At 37.2% G+C, this 15,830-nt stretch overlaps 1 protein-coding gene across 3 annotated transcripts in view; it reads left to right on the forward strand.

The window, feature by feature from the left end:
• The window catches only part of LOC128741971 (high affinity copper uptake protein 1), a 75,717-nt gene that overhangs the window by 41,727 nt on the left and 18,160 nt on the right, over positions 1-15,830 (forward strand). For all 3 annotated transcript variants that reach the window (XM_053838120.1, XM_053838122.1, XM_053838121.1), the window contains exon 2: positions 4,414-4,679. In XM_053838120.1, the coding sequence (XP_053694095.1) occupies positions 4,461-4,679 (219 nt within the window). In that variant the 5' untranslated portion in view covers positions 4,414-4,460. The remainder of the gene's footprint in view (positions 1-4,413; positions 4,680-15,830) is intronic.

The raw sequence follows: 15,830 nt of genomic DNA on the forward strand, positions 1-15,830 counted from the left end.
ATGCTCCGTTATGTAGAACTTAATTCATTCATGAACTCACGTACTAATCTCCAGCCACAAGGTATTTTTGACTGACCTGATGGCTGCCGCCCACTGCCCGCCAAAGTGCGGTGCTCGCGGATGGATAAAACGCTAAATGTCCCCTCATCAGTTTGTCTGTCAGATTCTGCACAACACCAGCTATTTGCTGCATGCTTCAAAGTTGCTTCATCCTTCCACAGCTACTGAAGAAATGGTGGATTGCGGAGAGGAAGTCCTCCATAAATGAATCACAAACCCACTTGATGTGTATCCCAAGTAACAATTCCAAGTTTTATTGCGTTCGTATAGTGGTTTTCATGACCGATTTAATAAAACCGCTAATAAAACTATGAACAGCACCAGAACTTTCTGATACCCGCTATAAAACGGCCCTCTCCTCAGAATGTGTTCATAACCGCTACAAGAATCAGGTTATAAACTCAAGTAGGCCTATCACGCTCTGTTGAAAACAGCAATAAAATCGATTAAGCTTTCGCTGCTTGACAGCCACCGCCATAATTTAATGAAGTTTTACGCTTTTCACTCTGGTAAAAGCTAAATATCAGTTCGCCAGCTTGAATGAATTTTTAGCGGTCTTAATTCGTTTAAAGCATGTGCGCATTATATTTTATCGTGCACATTGATAAGATAGGTTGATAAAATCAACGCGCCACTGAAATTGCAATTTTCGAAAACTGGTTGTTTTAATGAAATAAATATATTTAGTTAGTCAATCTCAATTTCTAGCAAAATCATTTCAGTTGCTTCCTGGGACAGGAAAACCGTGTCATCGGAAGCGCCTTCAATATCAAGGAAAGCACAAAATACCGTCTCTTGATATATGAGCGTTTCCTCGACTAACATGTCGATTTCCATGCAACGGAGTTTTTTTAAAAACTCATTGCGGGTATAATCCGTGATTTTCTCCATCAACTTGAGAAGCGTTGATATCAGACTTATTGGTCTGAAAGACTTATGCCAGATTTTCTCTTTCTTATCTGCCTTAGGTATGCCTTTAGGTATCTTTCTACTTTCCGACAATTCCCCGAGATTTGTCCCAAAGTGAAACCGGGAGCTCGGAAATTATAACGCTGTTCCTTTTCTGTAAGATAGTGGGTAGAATATCATTCGGATCTGGTGTTATTTAATCGAATACTCGAATCAGCGTGCAAGCAAAGTCGAGTCGTCTGGCAATTATGTAACGAGACTTTCTAAAACAGCGGGTACTAATTTCATCGATTTATTCTTAACACTGTACACTCTGCATTTAAATAAAAGAGTGCAAAAAAATCTGAGCAGCCAATTGTGTTATATACAGCCAAGGATTGTCCACTACAATTTTTAACATTTTCTCTCAGTCATCACCAACCGCATGGCCCCCCTGAAGCGCGAGGCTCTGTGCGACCGCACAAGTTTGCCGGGCTAAACGCCGGCTCTGAATTTGACCCTAGTATTGCATGCCACACAATACAAAGTGACCAACGAAGCCACTGCTGGAGGTCACCAACTGGACATGGATAGCTCTGATGGATTTTGACCGAGGCACAGTGGTTCAAAAGGGCGAAAAGCGGAACTTTTTTCCTAGTGTCTTTTGCTTTCATTTTATCATTTATGGTTTTCAGCACTTTTGTTCGTATGAATGTCCCCCTTAATCTAAAACTATCAAAAGTTCATCATTACTTACTATAATGAAAATAAAGAAATAACTTTTTTGTGTTCGGAAATATAGCCATAGTTTCTTCCGCAAAGTTGTAAATATTGTAAAAACAACCAACTTTGCTGAAGAAATGTAATTTCTATCTTTATCGAATGTTGAACTATAAGGCATATTCTTTAAAACTTCTTTAAAAATTGGTTTTTCATACTTAGTTTGTAACTTTGGAAGGATAGGTCCTAGGGATTTGCAACCTTCCGCAAAAACATGTGTTTTGAGTCTTTCAATAACCGCCTAGAACCATGTACTCTTGTAAAATGCAACCAACATACGCTAAATATGAAAAACTTATTTTTAAAGAATTTCCGAAGAAAATACTCTACAGCTCTGCACTCGATAGAGATAGAAATGTCATTTCTTCAGCAAAATTGTTTATCTTTATATTTTCTATAACTTTGCCGAAGAAATCACGTTTCTACCTACGAACACAAAAAAAAATGGATGTGTATCGAGCCTTTCGCGAACGCGAAACACATAAAACGTATGCTTGCCGTACTCTCATTTCGGTGGTTGAGGACAAGCGGAACCCGTACAAGTTTATAGTACTCGACTTAAGCGTTAAGATGAAGCGCTGATTTCATAAATTTTACACAGGCTCGTGAAGCTATGGAAATTTAAAGCTTGAATATGCGATAACTCAGCAAGTAAAGGTTCAAGAGATTTGCAGTCTTCTGCAAAAACGTGTATTTTGAGAGCTTCGTTAATTGCCTAGAACATTGCATTCTTGTAAAATGCAACTAACAAAAGCTAAGTATGAAAAACCAATTTTTAAAAAAGTTTTAAAGAATATGCCTTATTTTTCAGCACTCGATAAAGATAGAAATTTCATTTCTTCAGCAAAGTTTGTTGTTTTTACAATATTTAGAACTTTGCCGAAGAAACTATGTCTATATTGCCTAACACAAAAAAGTTATTTTTTTATTTTCATTATAGTAAGCGATAACTAATTTTTGACAGTTTTAGATTAAGGGGGATATTCATACGAACATAAGTGCTCAAGACCATAAAAGATAAAATGAAAACAAGAGACATGAGGAAAAAAGTTCCACTTTTCGCTCTTTTGGACTACTGTGCGAGGGTAGCAGCATTCTCCGTACAGTCTTTGTGAGACTTCAGAAAATAAATAGAGATGGAATGAGATTGCATTAGCCAAGACAAACGAGGAATTCGAAGTTGAATTACTTCTGCTCGGTTCGGTGATGTGAAAGAGGGCTATCCCACTCGAGCGAATTTTCGATATCGGTCTTTAGCGCCCATAAGCGTTGCATAGAGCAATGACTTAGTGATGATTATAACTGGTCAGTCTAAGCCAAGTTGGTCAAACATTTGCGCCACGTAACTAGGAAATGACCTTCCTTTTAGTTGGTACGGGTGCAAGTAGGAGCAGTTAAGCATTTTTACATTAAATTTTATAGAGAAAGCGCGGCACATTCTTAAGTATGCCTCAGTATACGTACGCTTTAGTCTATAATTACGAGATGGTATGGCATCTGGCATGGTGTTGTATTTCTGGTGGCGACTTTAACAATCGTCGTTGTGACTCCTACCTTTTGTCCAATGCTGGAAGTTGTATGGGTCGAACCAAGCTATAATCAGAGATTATAACCGGACCTACAGCACCCGCCAGGACGTGTGGCTCGCTGGTACCCGTGTACCTTTGAACCATAGAGGCGCTGAGCAAAAGGAGACTGCGCAACCCCCCTTATTAATGTAGCGACGTATCTGGTTGGGTTATTTTTAGACCCAAATTGGGCCTCTTCCTCCGTCTACTGTAGAAACCACCGACCGAGAAGTTTTTGATCTAACTTGTTTTTACTTTCAGGACGAGGACACTATGCAGGCCCTTACGACTTGCAAGGTACTGCGTGTGACGTTGTTCGTCTGTCAGCGTGTTAACCGCGATTCTCAGAGCGGGTTTTCGGAGAAAGATTCCGTTGCTATGAAATTGACCAAAATGTCAGTTTTAGTGTTTTTTAGTATTTGACCTTGAAATGCGGTCAGGCATTAATATTAATATTTTTTGAAACTTGGGTTCTACAATTGATGGAGGGACGGTGATTTGATTTTTGCCTAAATTGTCGCACAACTTTCAAAAATTTTCTCCACTTTTCTACAAATTACACAAACTTCCAACAAATTGGAACTTCTTCTTGTTAACTTATGTTGCATTGCTATCAAAAATCAGCTTTCTCAGAAGGTTCAAGTGAAAAGCTTCCAATTTTCAAACAAGTACTTTATGTGTTACATCAGAATTGAACAGATGCCAGGATCGTAAACGTGAGTTTCCGGAAATGACACTTCAAACGGTGTCCCGCGTCCCACGCAAACGTGACTTACTGTAACTGACTATCAATAGCGCGAACAAAATGTATCACTTCGTTCGCTTTGCATCTATGAAAGTTTTCCTTAAATTTATTTTTAACGTTTGTAGGTTGATTGATAATATGGATGTCATTTGATTTGTGTACGTGATATCCATCAATGAACGCTGAAAGAGATCATCGAAACGATTTATCTCCATCTATTGAATGAATCTTCTATCAGCAACAGTGGAACGACAATTTCCACATCACACATATTCCTATATCGAGCATGAAGCAAACATTATGCTTCCTAATCTAGCTGTGAAACTTACATAACTAAACATTTACCCATTTCCATCTATTGTGTGATTACAGATTAAGTTGCATCGTTTGTCCGGCTTATAGCGTACCGCCACACCAGTATGGATCACTCGGAACATCACGATTACAGTCAGACGCCGTTAAATCATTCGGCCGGGGGGCATATGCATGATGATGGTCACCATGGCTCGATGGATCACGGTTCGCACGGTGCACTCGATGGCACTGAGCTAGGAGGAGTGGACCTTTCGGGTCATCCGCATGCTGGCCATGGAGGGCACAGTACGGAAAGCATGGTTCACCACATGATGTCGATGGCGGTAAGTGAATTAGACGGGTTTGTTGAACCGTTGAAGTAGAATCGTATCTAGAATGAGGGCGGTCGTTGCAGTTTAGCTTGTAGTTTTCGTGAATTTTTGAAAAAAAAAAAGATAAAATTGCAATCTGCAATAAATTGGTTACATTCAGGTTTTCTGTTATTTCTCAAACAATTAATCTGAGCCAATTCCAGATGGCAAAGCATTTGATTAATATGACAGTGAGCTAAGTTGGTATCCCCACAGGCGACTGCTGATTATCATCGTCAAAGACTCCTAGTATCATCCATTTTCTAACACATTTTAGCATCAAGAGTAACTACGGCGCTCATTAACCACATTAAACGGTGAATAGGAATCCGGCGCGCGGTGAAGCCCGTTTGCAAAGTAAAATACCGCTTCTTTGTAAAAGACTTCAAAGACCGCATTAGGCTGTGGCTGCTGAAGTGCTGTTCTGGTTTTTCCCGTTACCGCTCTATTACGTATTGAAATATGTAGTGGAAACGCGGCGGTTAATTAGTAGTATTACAAATTGAACTATATGCTGAACTAACTCTCTACAGCATATTTAAAACTGTGTTTTAGTCATCCAGATGTTTATGACTTTAAATTTTGGTAATAACGTAAGCTTACTTCAGTAAGATACTTTTTCTGTTTAACTAAAGCCCTAAAATACTACATACAATGCGTCTCCATTGAAGTTTATTCAAATCAGTTTACGAGCATTGTACCATTGTACCTTTTGCGAGTTAAATAAATTGTAATAAAAAAGAAGCTGACAGAATGCTCAATCGTAGGGATAAATCAAATTCAGAATTCTGGCTCTTCTCTTCGAGCGTCACTGTGGAAGAAAATGCAGCAAAATTATGAAAATCATCATCCCTTGACGTTTATCAGACTGGTGCGAGAAGGAAATCCACTCCTAGCCATGAAGGAAGGAAGATTACTTCCCACGAAGCTGACAATTAAGATTGATTTCCGTGAACTGGGTAACACTGAGTCGCAGTATTTATTTTATTTCATGGCTCTGTACATGCAAATAGTTGGAATATCCAAGGCAATTTGTTCCTATAAAAAGGTCAGCTGAAACGAGCTTGAGATGAACAATTACTCGCATGTCCTGAGGTCTATTTTTCAGCTCTACTGTTGATACAAATGTTTTTGCTCACTTTTCGACGCCACCCACTTTGTCGTAACAGTAATAATGGTGGCGTACATCTTCTAGCAACGCGAATGATTCTGAATTGCTTTTATTTCCAAACGAAATGAGCAAAGGCAAAAATGCTTGCCTTTTAGCCAACATATATTTTACCAAAAACACCATCAGCAGCTATCAAAAAAGCTACTAAAAAAACTTCCAATTGCAGCTATGTAAATTAGGGGAAAATATTGCGCTTATCTTCCAAGGTCCGATTACCCGGTAAAATAATTCAAATTATCATCGGACTGAAAGAAGCTAAATAATAACAATCTTCTTTTTTTGGTTTGTGTACATTAAAGAAGGTGTTTATTTTATTCACGGCAATGTGCATCACAATGTACGAAAGGCCTATCATTATCAGCAAAATATACGTATAACAGGAATGCTTTTTAATACAAAGTAGCCAAAAAATCCACTTTGAGTTCACGCTAGGTGGATTTAACTGCATTTTCTGATGAACCTGCATTTTTTTCAATAATCGTCTGGTTGAATTATTAACTCTCGGTTGCAATCTCATTTTCTTTTTAGATTAAAAGTATCATATCATATTAACCTAACCATAAAAGAAGCAAATAAACAAAGCAAAAGCTAACTGCTACATTGTGTTTTCGAAGCTTGATCTTTCGTTTTTTATTAGTCAGTCAGATTTTGTTTTCGCAGTCAGCTGTAAGAGTACAGGACAATTGCGTGGCTACTGATACGATCCTGTTGACTTTTACAGTCTGTTCCAGTCGAGATTCAAACAGCTGACGATTGCCAGCTGGGAGGCACATAATCACACGAATTGCAAACATTATTTGACACGGCACTAAGCAGGGCATCCCGGAAATCCTGGGGCTGAGCGAGGTCAACTGGCCGGGTACTAGCGAACACAAGACATCATCCGGGCAAGTCTTATTGCTTTACTCTGGCATACGAGGTGAAAATGCTCCTCGAGGGAGCAGTTGGGTTCCTACTGAGCCCGGGGGCACATGCGGCCTTGATGAAATAGGAACCAATAAACAAAAGGATAATCGTAGCCTATGCCAAATTAACTTCTCCGGAACCACTCAACCGATTTAAACAATTTTAGTGTCAAATAAAAAGTCTTGCTACTGCAAAATTTTTGGGAGAATTTTCAGAGGAGCTCTAAAGTTATGCCTAAACATGTGTTTTTACTAGGTGTCAATTAGTCGAACGTTTCTCAGAGATGGCCGAACCGATTTATATACACACAAGTCGCTTTTTACGCAAAGCATACGTTTCGCGGGAATTCCAAAATCCACATGAAAAAAAAAACTCGTGAATTCCAATCCTACGCGTAAATGCGAACTCACTAGCTGATTACCCGACCTTACTCGGTCTTACTTTCAGTCACTTGTACATCTGTTATTGTAACGTAAATTCTCATAGTGCAAGAAACAAACCCCTTTTTCTTCTTGAATGTGTCTACTCCCTTTGTCAGTTCCGCTCCTGGTATCCCCCAGCCACTTGTAAATCTGTCTTCTCTATAATCCCTATAAATTGACACAAACCTTTTACGTTACCACACGCCTTTTACGTTTTTGAACCTCCGCCTTGTTAATGGCCACCCTATTCCCCCTTTCAGAAATCCAGCAACTTGTGCAACGGCTATCGTTCCAAATGCAAAAGAAACGCACCCCTTTACTCATTTGAATCTTCCTTTTTTAAGAGACCGTCGGGGGGTTGATGCGTTGATTTTTTTACGTCAAAAATCATGTGTTTGACAAACGACGTTTGATGAAGAACCGTACAGACCACCGATGCTGATGAAGAACCGTGTCGGCACCTTCTCACTCAGCTCCCCTTTCTGTCATGTAGCTAATTATGCATCGGTTTTGTTCTATGAAAATCCCTAGAAACGAAACAAATTTCATATTTTTTCGTAACTGTTACTTATTCGGACCTCCCCTCCTTGTTAGGGACCCCACCTTTTGTCAACCCCCCAGTAAATATACATAGTAACCCCCAGTGCTGATTATCTCATGTCTAGGAACATATAGTCGGTGTTAAGTCAGACCGAACCAAAACTCTGATTTCGAGAAAAACGCGTTCAACGTTTGCCGCTCTGTATGGTTTATATCTAACAATCGTTCGAAATCATCGCATAACTCTGGCTGTTTGCAACATTTATTTAGTCTGATTAGAGCAATTCCAGCTCAACTAGCAAAACGATTTGACTCGACTATTTTTGATTGGAATGAAATTTTCCTAACGTGTTGGATACCACGCAAGAACTCACTTTCCACTAAACTTGATTTTTTTCGTCAAGAGTAACTTTTCAAAAGAGCGTTTTTAGAAATCAGATTACTTTTTTCAAAACATATCTTGAAAACTACTCATTCGATCAAAATGGCGTCAAAGGTCAAAAGTTATAAAAAATACATGAAAGAAAAAACTTTTCAAAACCATGATAAAAATTATAAAATCTCAAAACCATCCCCTCCGATTTGCATAATGTATTTTTAAAGATAGCTTAAACTATGCGCTAAAATCTAGTGAAGAGCTATCGACGGACACGATTTCGGATTTTTTTTTAATTTTGAATTTGCACATTTTTTTTAAAATATCCAAATATTTTTTTTTTCTTAAACCTAGCCGTTCGCAAGTTATTGCATCCTGCGGGTAAATTCTAAATTTTGCAGTGGGTAAATTTTAAATTTCTAATAAAACTTGTCCAGAAACACCCGTCTTTCGTCATTTGGCGCTCAGGATGCCCCTTTCTGAGTAAGGGTGGTCTCAAAAATCACAATTTTTGCCAAGCCTTCCTACTTTACAAGCTCATAACTTTTGAAACACCGAATTGATTTTATTATTTTGGCACCAAATGAAAGCTGTTTCAACGAGCTTTTCAGAGATTCCTATAATCTGCAGTTCAAAAGTTTCAGTGACTTCCCAAGCATTAAAAATATTTCTTTTTTTTTGTATTTTCATACTGTGATGTATATTTTTATGCCTTGAAAAAAGTTTACCGTAACAAATATACAAATTTTCACTTTAATGGGTTAAAAGATTTTCTTTAGAAAAATTCGTTTTTTTAAGGCTATCTAACTGTATAGAATCGCTTGAAGAAATAAATTTGCGAGAATGCAATGGAGACGCATGGTATTCTGTTTTTGCCTGCAATGTAACATTGGCAAAGATACATTCATTACTCTGAATATTTTTAACAAGGACGAACCACAAATATATGTTTTTTTGCTTTTCCAACTATTTAAAAATCTTGTGGGCCCGTGCTATAAAAATTCAATGTTTTTAAATTTATATCCTACAAATCTCTACTGTACGCGTAAAAGAAGGAATACAGGAATACCTCGATATTTATTTATTTATTTTTTTATTTATTTAATTATTTATTTATCAAATAATGTAACGCTATGCTGTATAATGCAATTTTTAATTTTCAATATAAGACAACCTCGATATAAGACAAGTTTTGCCTCGACATAAGAAAAATCTCTTTGACACAGCTGGTAACGATACCAGAGCTAATTTTCCATTTCGCAATCGGCGCCATGAAGATGTTCATTATTTCAAAATAACCCTAAAAATTGTAAAAAAAACTAATAGCTCAAACCATAATAAATAGTTCAAAAAACGTAAACGCACAACACAGAGCGAAATTGGCGATTTCACAAATGGCTAAAGCAATTTATTTTGAAAAAATTATGTTTCGATATAAGACAATTTCGATATAAGACTAGTTTTCTCAATTATTAATTGTCTTATATCGAGGTATCCCTGTAGGATAAGGAAATCTCTCATAAAGAATTCGCTCCTCATTTTATATGCGTTTAGTACGCATGACTGAACAATCGTTTTGAATGATAGTTGAGCTGAGTTATGGTACGGAACAAAATTTTCCAACAATTTATTCAATTTATTTATTAATCGTTAAGTTTTGTGCCAGTAGAGGTGATCCCCTGCTTTTTCTCCTGCATGTGTGCTCATTAATCCTATGGCAAAGAGTAATAACAGTAATCACAGTTCTGCGAAATGGTGCATACCAAGTTCGGTTACGAAATCAGCGCTTATTCCTGGAAAGCTGTCGTTATGCTGTGTTAATATTAAAAGTATTTGCGCGCATAATTTTTTATCAACTTATTCCTCACATCGGAACGGTGCTTCTGAAATTGATTTAATTGTTAATAGCAAGAATAGGAATGCATTGCGCTTTAATAAGGTTGATGTTCCGGTCCTATCGAAACGTGGTTTATTTTTGCCTCGCTAGATTTCGATTTCCATTCCAGTCCTATAATTGTGCAATAGGTACCGTACGGACGCGGAAGGAATTATAAAGTGGCATGGGCGCACTTCATGATTCCTTTGTGCTAATGCGGTTACACTCGACAAGACATAACTCTAATCCCTGGTACAATAATAAGATTCGAAAAGCAATGGTTGATCGGGATTTTGCGATCTATTCAAAAGGCTCTGAAATAAAGTAATTTTTGTAATACGCAAAGCTGAATGATAATTTTTAATTTTAATTTTATTTCCTGGTCTTCGATTATATCGTACGGACTTAAAATTACTTATATCTCTATTCATAACTTCACACACATTTGACATCAAAAGAGTTATGGAAAAAACAAAAGCACGTAAACAATAATCGTTTTCAAACAATATCATTTTCTTTTTGATCTGTTACTTAAACGTTTAGGATATTCACAGTGTACCATGCGCCTCCATTAAGTCAAATGTCCATACAAATTTCAAATTAAGTTTTCTCAATAAAGTTCCATAGGTTACACCTATACGAGCAGTGCAGTGAAGTTCTGGATCGACAGGACTACACTATGGTGTACATGGTTAAGCTCTAAGCCTGTGACCGATAGTGATGTTTCCTTGTTAGTAGAATACGAAACCTGGAAATTAAATAATTTAATTTCCGAATTTGATGCAAAATCTGGTCCACAATCGGAGTAAAGTCCGCAAACTAGGTCTAGAATCTAATCTAAAATTTTATAAAAAACTAGCTGACCCGACAAACTTCGTATTTGCCACAAATTAACCTATGTTGTACATAAATCATGAATCTCGGATGATCTTTGTCACAATCTCGTGTTTTGCAAGTTTCTGAGCAGTTACGTAACTATGAAAGCATCCCAGGTAACCAATAAGCATCACCAATGCTATTCAAATGTAGGCCAATAAGCATTCAAGTCGCCCTAAATGCTACTTAAATGCTATTTTGGCAAAATATACAGTTACTTTACTGATAACCTTCTTATAGTGCTGACAATGCTAATTTACAGCTAATTACCGACACGAAGAATTTGAATACAATTTTGGATGCCAATTTACAACACCTATGCAGTCAAAAAGCTAATATACAACAACGTGCATTATAAAATGCCAGATACGCTGATTTGCTGCTTATGTTAATGCTTATTAGTTACCAGGAATGGGTAGTTTAATATACAAATTTGCAATTTTCCCTCACACTAAAGTAGAAAACAACTCCCCTGTCCCCTCATTGCATATCCAGAAAGCGGACAGTAATATTCGCCATGATTGTACAACAATTCCCCGAATATCATTTTGCGAAAAACCTTAAGCGGAATGTACCATTTCACGAAAAAATTTTTTGTGGGAAGTACCATTTCGCGATCCTCTCCTTACTCGCTGTTACTCGTTCCAGGAAACCCAGGTAGATCTAGGAAAACAAATAAACCTAGACAGTAGTGATTTCTGCGGGGAGTTGCTTCTTCCCAGTGGGCGACGCTTCCGACGGCGGGTCGCCGGCAACACTCGCGGCCGTCTCGTCCTGAATGATCTAATGTTACTATAGATAGTTTTTGTGGTCTTGTTATTGACTAATGTTTAATGAAAGAGTCTCGAATTTCTCGAGTTCGATTAGTTTCTGAGGTTCGCAAAAAAATCTGTTTTATTTGTATGAGAGTCCATATCCCCCTACCACAGGGGTGGGAGATCTCTAACTATCATTAAATAAATTCGCCAAATTTGGTTCCATTTGCTTGATTAGTTCTCAAGTTATAAGGAAATTTGAATTTCATTTGTATGGGACCCCCCCTCCTAAACAGGGGAGGGGTCTTAATTCATCATAGAAAAAATTTCTGCTCCCTAAAAGCCCCACATACTAAATTTGGTTCCATTTGCTTGATTAGTTCTCAAGTTATAGGGAAATTTGAATTTCATTTGTATGGGAGGGGGGGTCCTAAACAGGGGAGGGGTCTTAATTCACCATAGAAAATATTCTTGTCCTCGAAAACCTTCACATGCCAAATTTGGTTCCATTTGCTTGATTAGTTCTAGAGTTATGAGGAAAGTTGTATTTCATTTGTAAGGAAGCTCCCCCTCTTAAAGGGGAGGAGTCATAATTCCCCTTCTAAAGAGGGGAGGGGTCTCAAGTTACCATAGAATAAATTCTTGTCACCAAAAACACCCACATGCCAAATTTTGTTCTATTTACTTGATTAGTTCTCGAGTTATGCAGAAATTTGTGTTTCATTTGTATGGGAGCCCCCCCTCTTAGTGGGAGGACGGGTCTCTAACCATCACTAAAACCTTTGCTGGCCCCAAAAACTTCTACATGCAAATTTTCACGCCGATTGATTCAGTAGTTTTTGATTCTATAAGAAACATCCCGACAGAAATCCATTTTTATATATAAGATCAGGCCATTGCAAATTATTTTTAAAGTTTTTATCACCCCCCCCCCCCCTCCTTGGAAATTGGCTTGAATCGGGGGACAAAAAAAATAATTTGTAAAATATGAGTTAATTTTTTTAGTAAAATCAATTGTCTGTGGGCTCTACAGCCTGAAAAACTCGAAGAATGAGTGTACGAGTTGAGTTAAGGGGTTAGATACAGTTAGAATTGTCGGAAAATCGATGTTCTGTTTTTTCTTCATGATTCATGATAGTGTACATATATTTAAGTATGCATACAGAAAATTTCATGCCAATCCGACAAATATTAACGAAGTAACGGCGTATCAGAGCGATTGAAGAAGGAATGCGAAACTTTGAGCGCGTGTTTCTCGAAACCGTGTTTACAAAGTCGGTGAGCAAGATTTCTCGAAAACGGCTGAACCAAATCACTTCAGATTCTGACACAAGTGTTCTGAAGATATATTTTACAGATTAATCGAAGATTTTTTCTACCCGATTAATATTTCTTATGTTATGGACATTTTAAGAGCAAAATTTATGCCGCAAATCGATTTTTTATGTTTAACATGTCGTCAAAAATGATTATATGGCTAAATCCTTCGATCAATCTATAGATAATATATTTTATCACCGATTCCTTTTTGGTTTTTCGATTTTCGATGATTCAATCCATAGATATCGTGCTCACCGCAAGACGTCCTATCTTAGAAGAGCTCCAGGAGATTAACTATAGCACCTTTTTAAATGACTTTTTTCAAAAATAAAAATATGTCAAAATACAGTCAAAATCTACTGTAAGGTGTACACAAATTTGGTGAATGACCCTTAGGGTTAAAACCACTAAAAAAAATGTATACAAATTTTCACTTTAATCAGTTGAAGGGTTTTCCCTAGCCAAATTTTACAAAAATCCACTTTTTTGAGCCTCCTAACTGTATATAACCCCTTAACGCTTCTAGCACGAAACAGAAATGGAAATTCGAACAATGGAATTTCCGAAAATCGTCCAAAAAAATGTTCTTTCGTTTTTGTCTTTTTTCATAGATTTTTGCATGTAAAATAATAACGTATATATTAAATGCAAGAATAGATCTGGTTTTCACGTTTATTAAAGTAAAAATGCTTAAAACACATATTTTTTTTGCTCGATTAGAAAAATCTCTTTTTTTTTCGACCCCCTCCGTTCAGAGGCCCAACACCGGAAGGACAAAAACTTTTTGAAATATTTGTAATGGCCCTACTGTTATGTATATTTTCATGCTTTTTATAAAAAACTGAGAACTTTTTACGCAAGATATCAACAATTCAGGGGCGTGTAATACTTTTTAAAGAAATAAATTTGCGCAAATGCATGGCGTTCTGTATTTGCCTGCAACGAAGCATTGAACATTGTTTTGGATATTTTTGAAAAAGACGAACCAGAAATATGTGTTTCCTGCTTTTCCAAATTATGTTTTTGAGAATCTTGGAGTGCAGTTGCTATAAAAAATCAATGTCTTCGAATTTATATCATTCAAATCTCTACTGTATTCGTAGAAGAAGGAATAGTATATGGAAAGCTACACTACTCTAAAGCGTCATAGTGCGTCGTATGCCATCAACAAAACATTATCTCTCATAAAAAATTCACCCCCATTTTATATGCTTAAGGTATGCATGAGTGGGCACTATTTTTAAGTGATAGCTTAGCTGAGCTATGGTACGGAACAAAATTTCCCAACAATTTGTTCAATTTATTTATTTATCGTTAAGTTTTGTGACAGTAGAAGTGACTGCTTTTTCTGCTTATTAATCATCCTATTGATAATCATTTTTTTTTGTATGCCAGAAGGGCATTGGGTTAAAAGGTCACTGCGACAGTCTTAATGATCGTCTTATTGATAATCATACTACTGTTTTACCTGACTCACTGCGAATATGCGTATTATTGAAATAAAGCGTAACCATACGTTTTATTCGTTTATAACGCATATGCAGTTAATATCGATAACAAACGATTTTTTTTTTGTTAGATTATAGTCACTTTAACAGCTTATGTCATTCGTGACTTCTGTGGGGTTGGGATTTGAACCCGGGTCCTTGGCGTGAGAGGCGTGAATGCTAACCACTACGCCGGGACGGGACTGACCCCAACGATTTTTTATAAGTTGTGCTTTTGTTATTGCGTTTAATTTGTAAAAAGTTGCATAAATAACAATTCAGTTTCACAATACAATTATTGCGTACTACTGGCAATTGAAATATAACGTTTAAGTACGTTATTTTTAGTGATCAAAATTAACGATATTTTCGATACAAGGGCGATATTTTTCGAAACCTTTCGAACATAACGCATATTCGCAGTGAGTCAGGTACCACAGTAGTAATCACCTCTGCGAAATGATGTACGAAATCGGCGCTTTTTTGGAAAGTTGTCGTTATGCTGTGTCAATATCCAAAGTATTTGCGCGCATAATTTTTTATCAGCTTATTCCTCATATAGTATTGCAGGTCAAGGCAAGTTTTCCTGGCTGTAGAATAACGACAATGCCATGTATGAGTGAATGACGGAAATTAAAACGATTAGTCGACATTTTATTCTTCGTCGCACGAAAAAACGTAGGAAATTTGGCTGGTAGGACTCCTTAAATGATAAAAAGCATTTAAATAGATCTCACCTCACTTTGATTGATTGCGTATGATAGACAACAAACTAAAATATTAGGGAATAACTAGTTTTGCATTGTGTGTCATAAAAATGCTGATATTTTTAATAATTTGTGTTGGATAGGACGGGAAAATGCAATTACGACAAAGCAGCAACATACCCTAAGTCTTCAATCTTTCAAATGCTTCAAAAAGATTTGAAATTGGATAATCCACTCAGAAGCTTTGGTTATAGCTACCTGTTTCACAACCGGGGACATTCCCCTAATCCAGCTTTTGTTGCATTGTTGACGTTTCAGTAATACATCGCATATTTGCTTTCCGCAAATTTCTTTGATTTTGCACTGGACGTGCAGAAACAACACGTGCAATGTATTACTGAAACGTCAAAAATGTTGTTCAAATATTACGAACACGTCCGCCATTATGGCTCGTAAAAAGGTGGATTGAACTTCTCCGGTAAGAATTATCGGACGGACGTCGTCTGACACAACCGTAAGTCTTGCTTGCGTCTGTCCGACGTCGCACGACAAATTCTTACTGGGTATCACGCATGATTTTTATGGAAGAGAACCCTATGGCATGTCATGGTTCCTCTTTGATATATAATCTTCGCGAGAACTCCCTCAACTAAATTCGAAACAAAGGGAATGTGATAAGTTTGCATAT

Source organism: Sabethes cyaneus, chromosome 3, assembly GCF_943734655.1.
Source record: "Sabethes cyaneus chromosome 3, idSabCyanKW18_F2, whole genome shotgun sequence".
NCBI classification, from domain to species: domain Eukaryota; kingdom Metazoa; phylum Arthropoda; class Insecta; order Diptera; family Culicidae; genus Sabethes; species Sabethes cyaneus.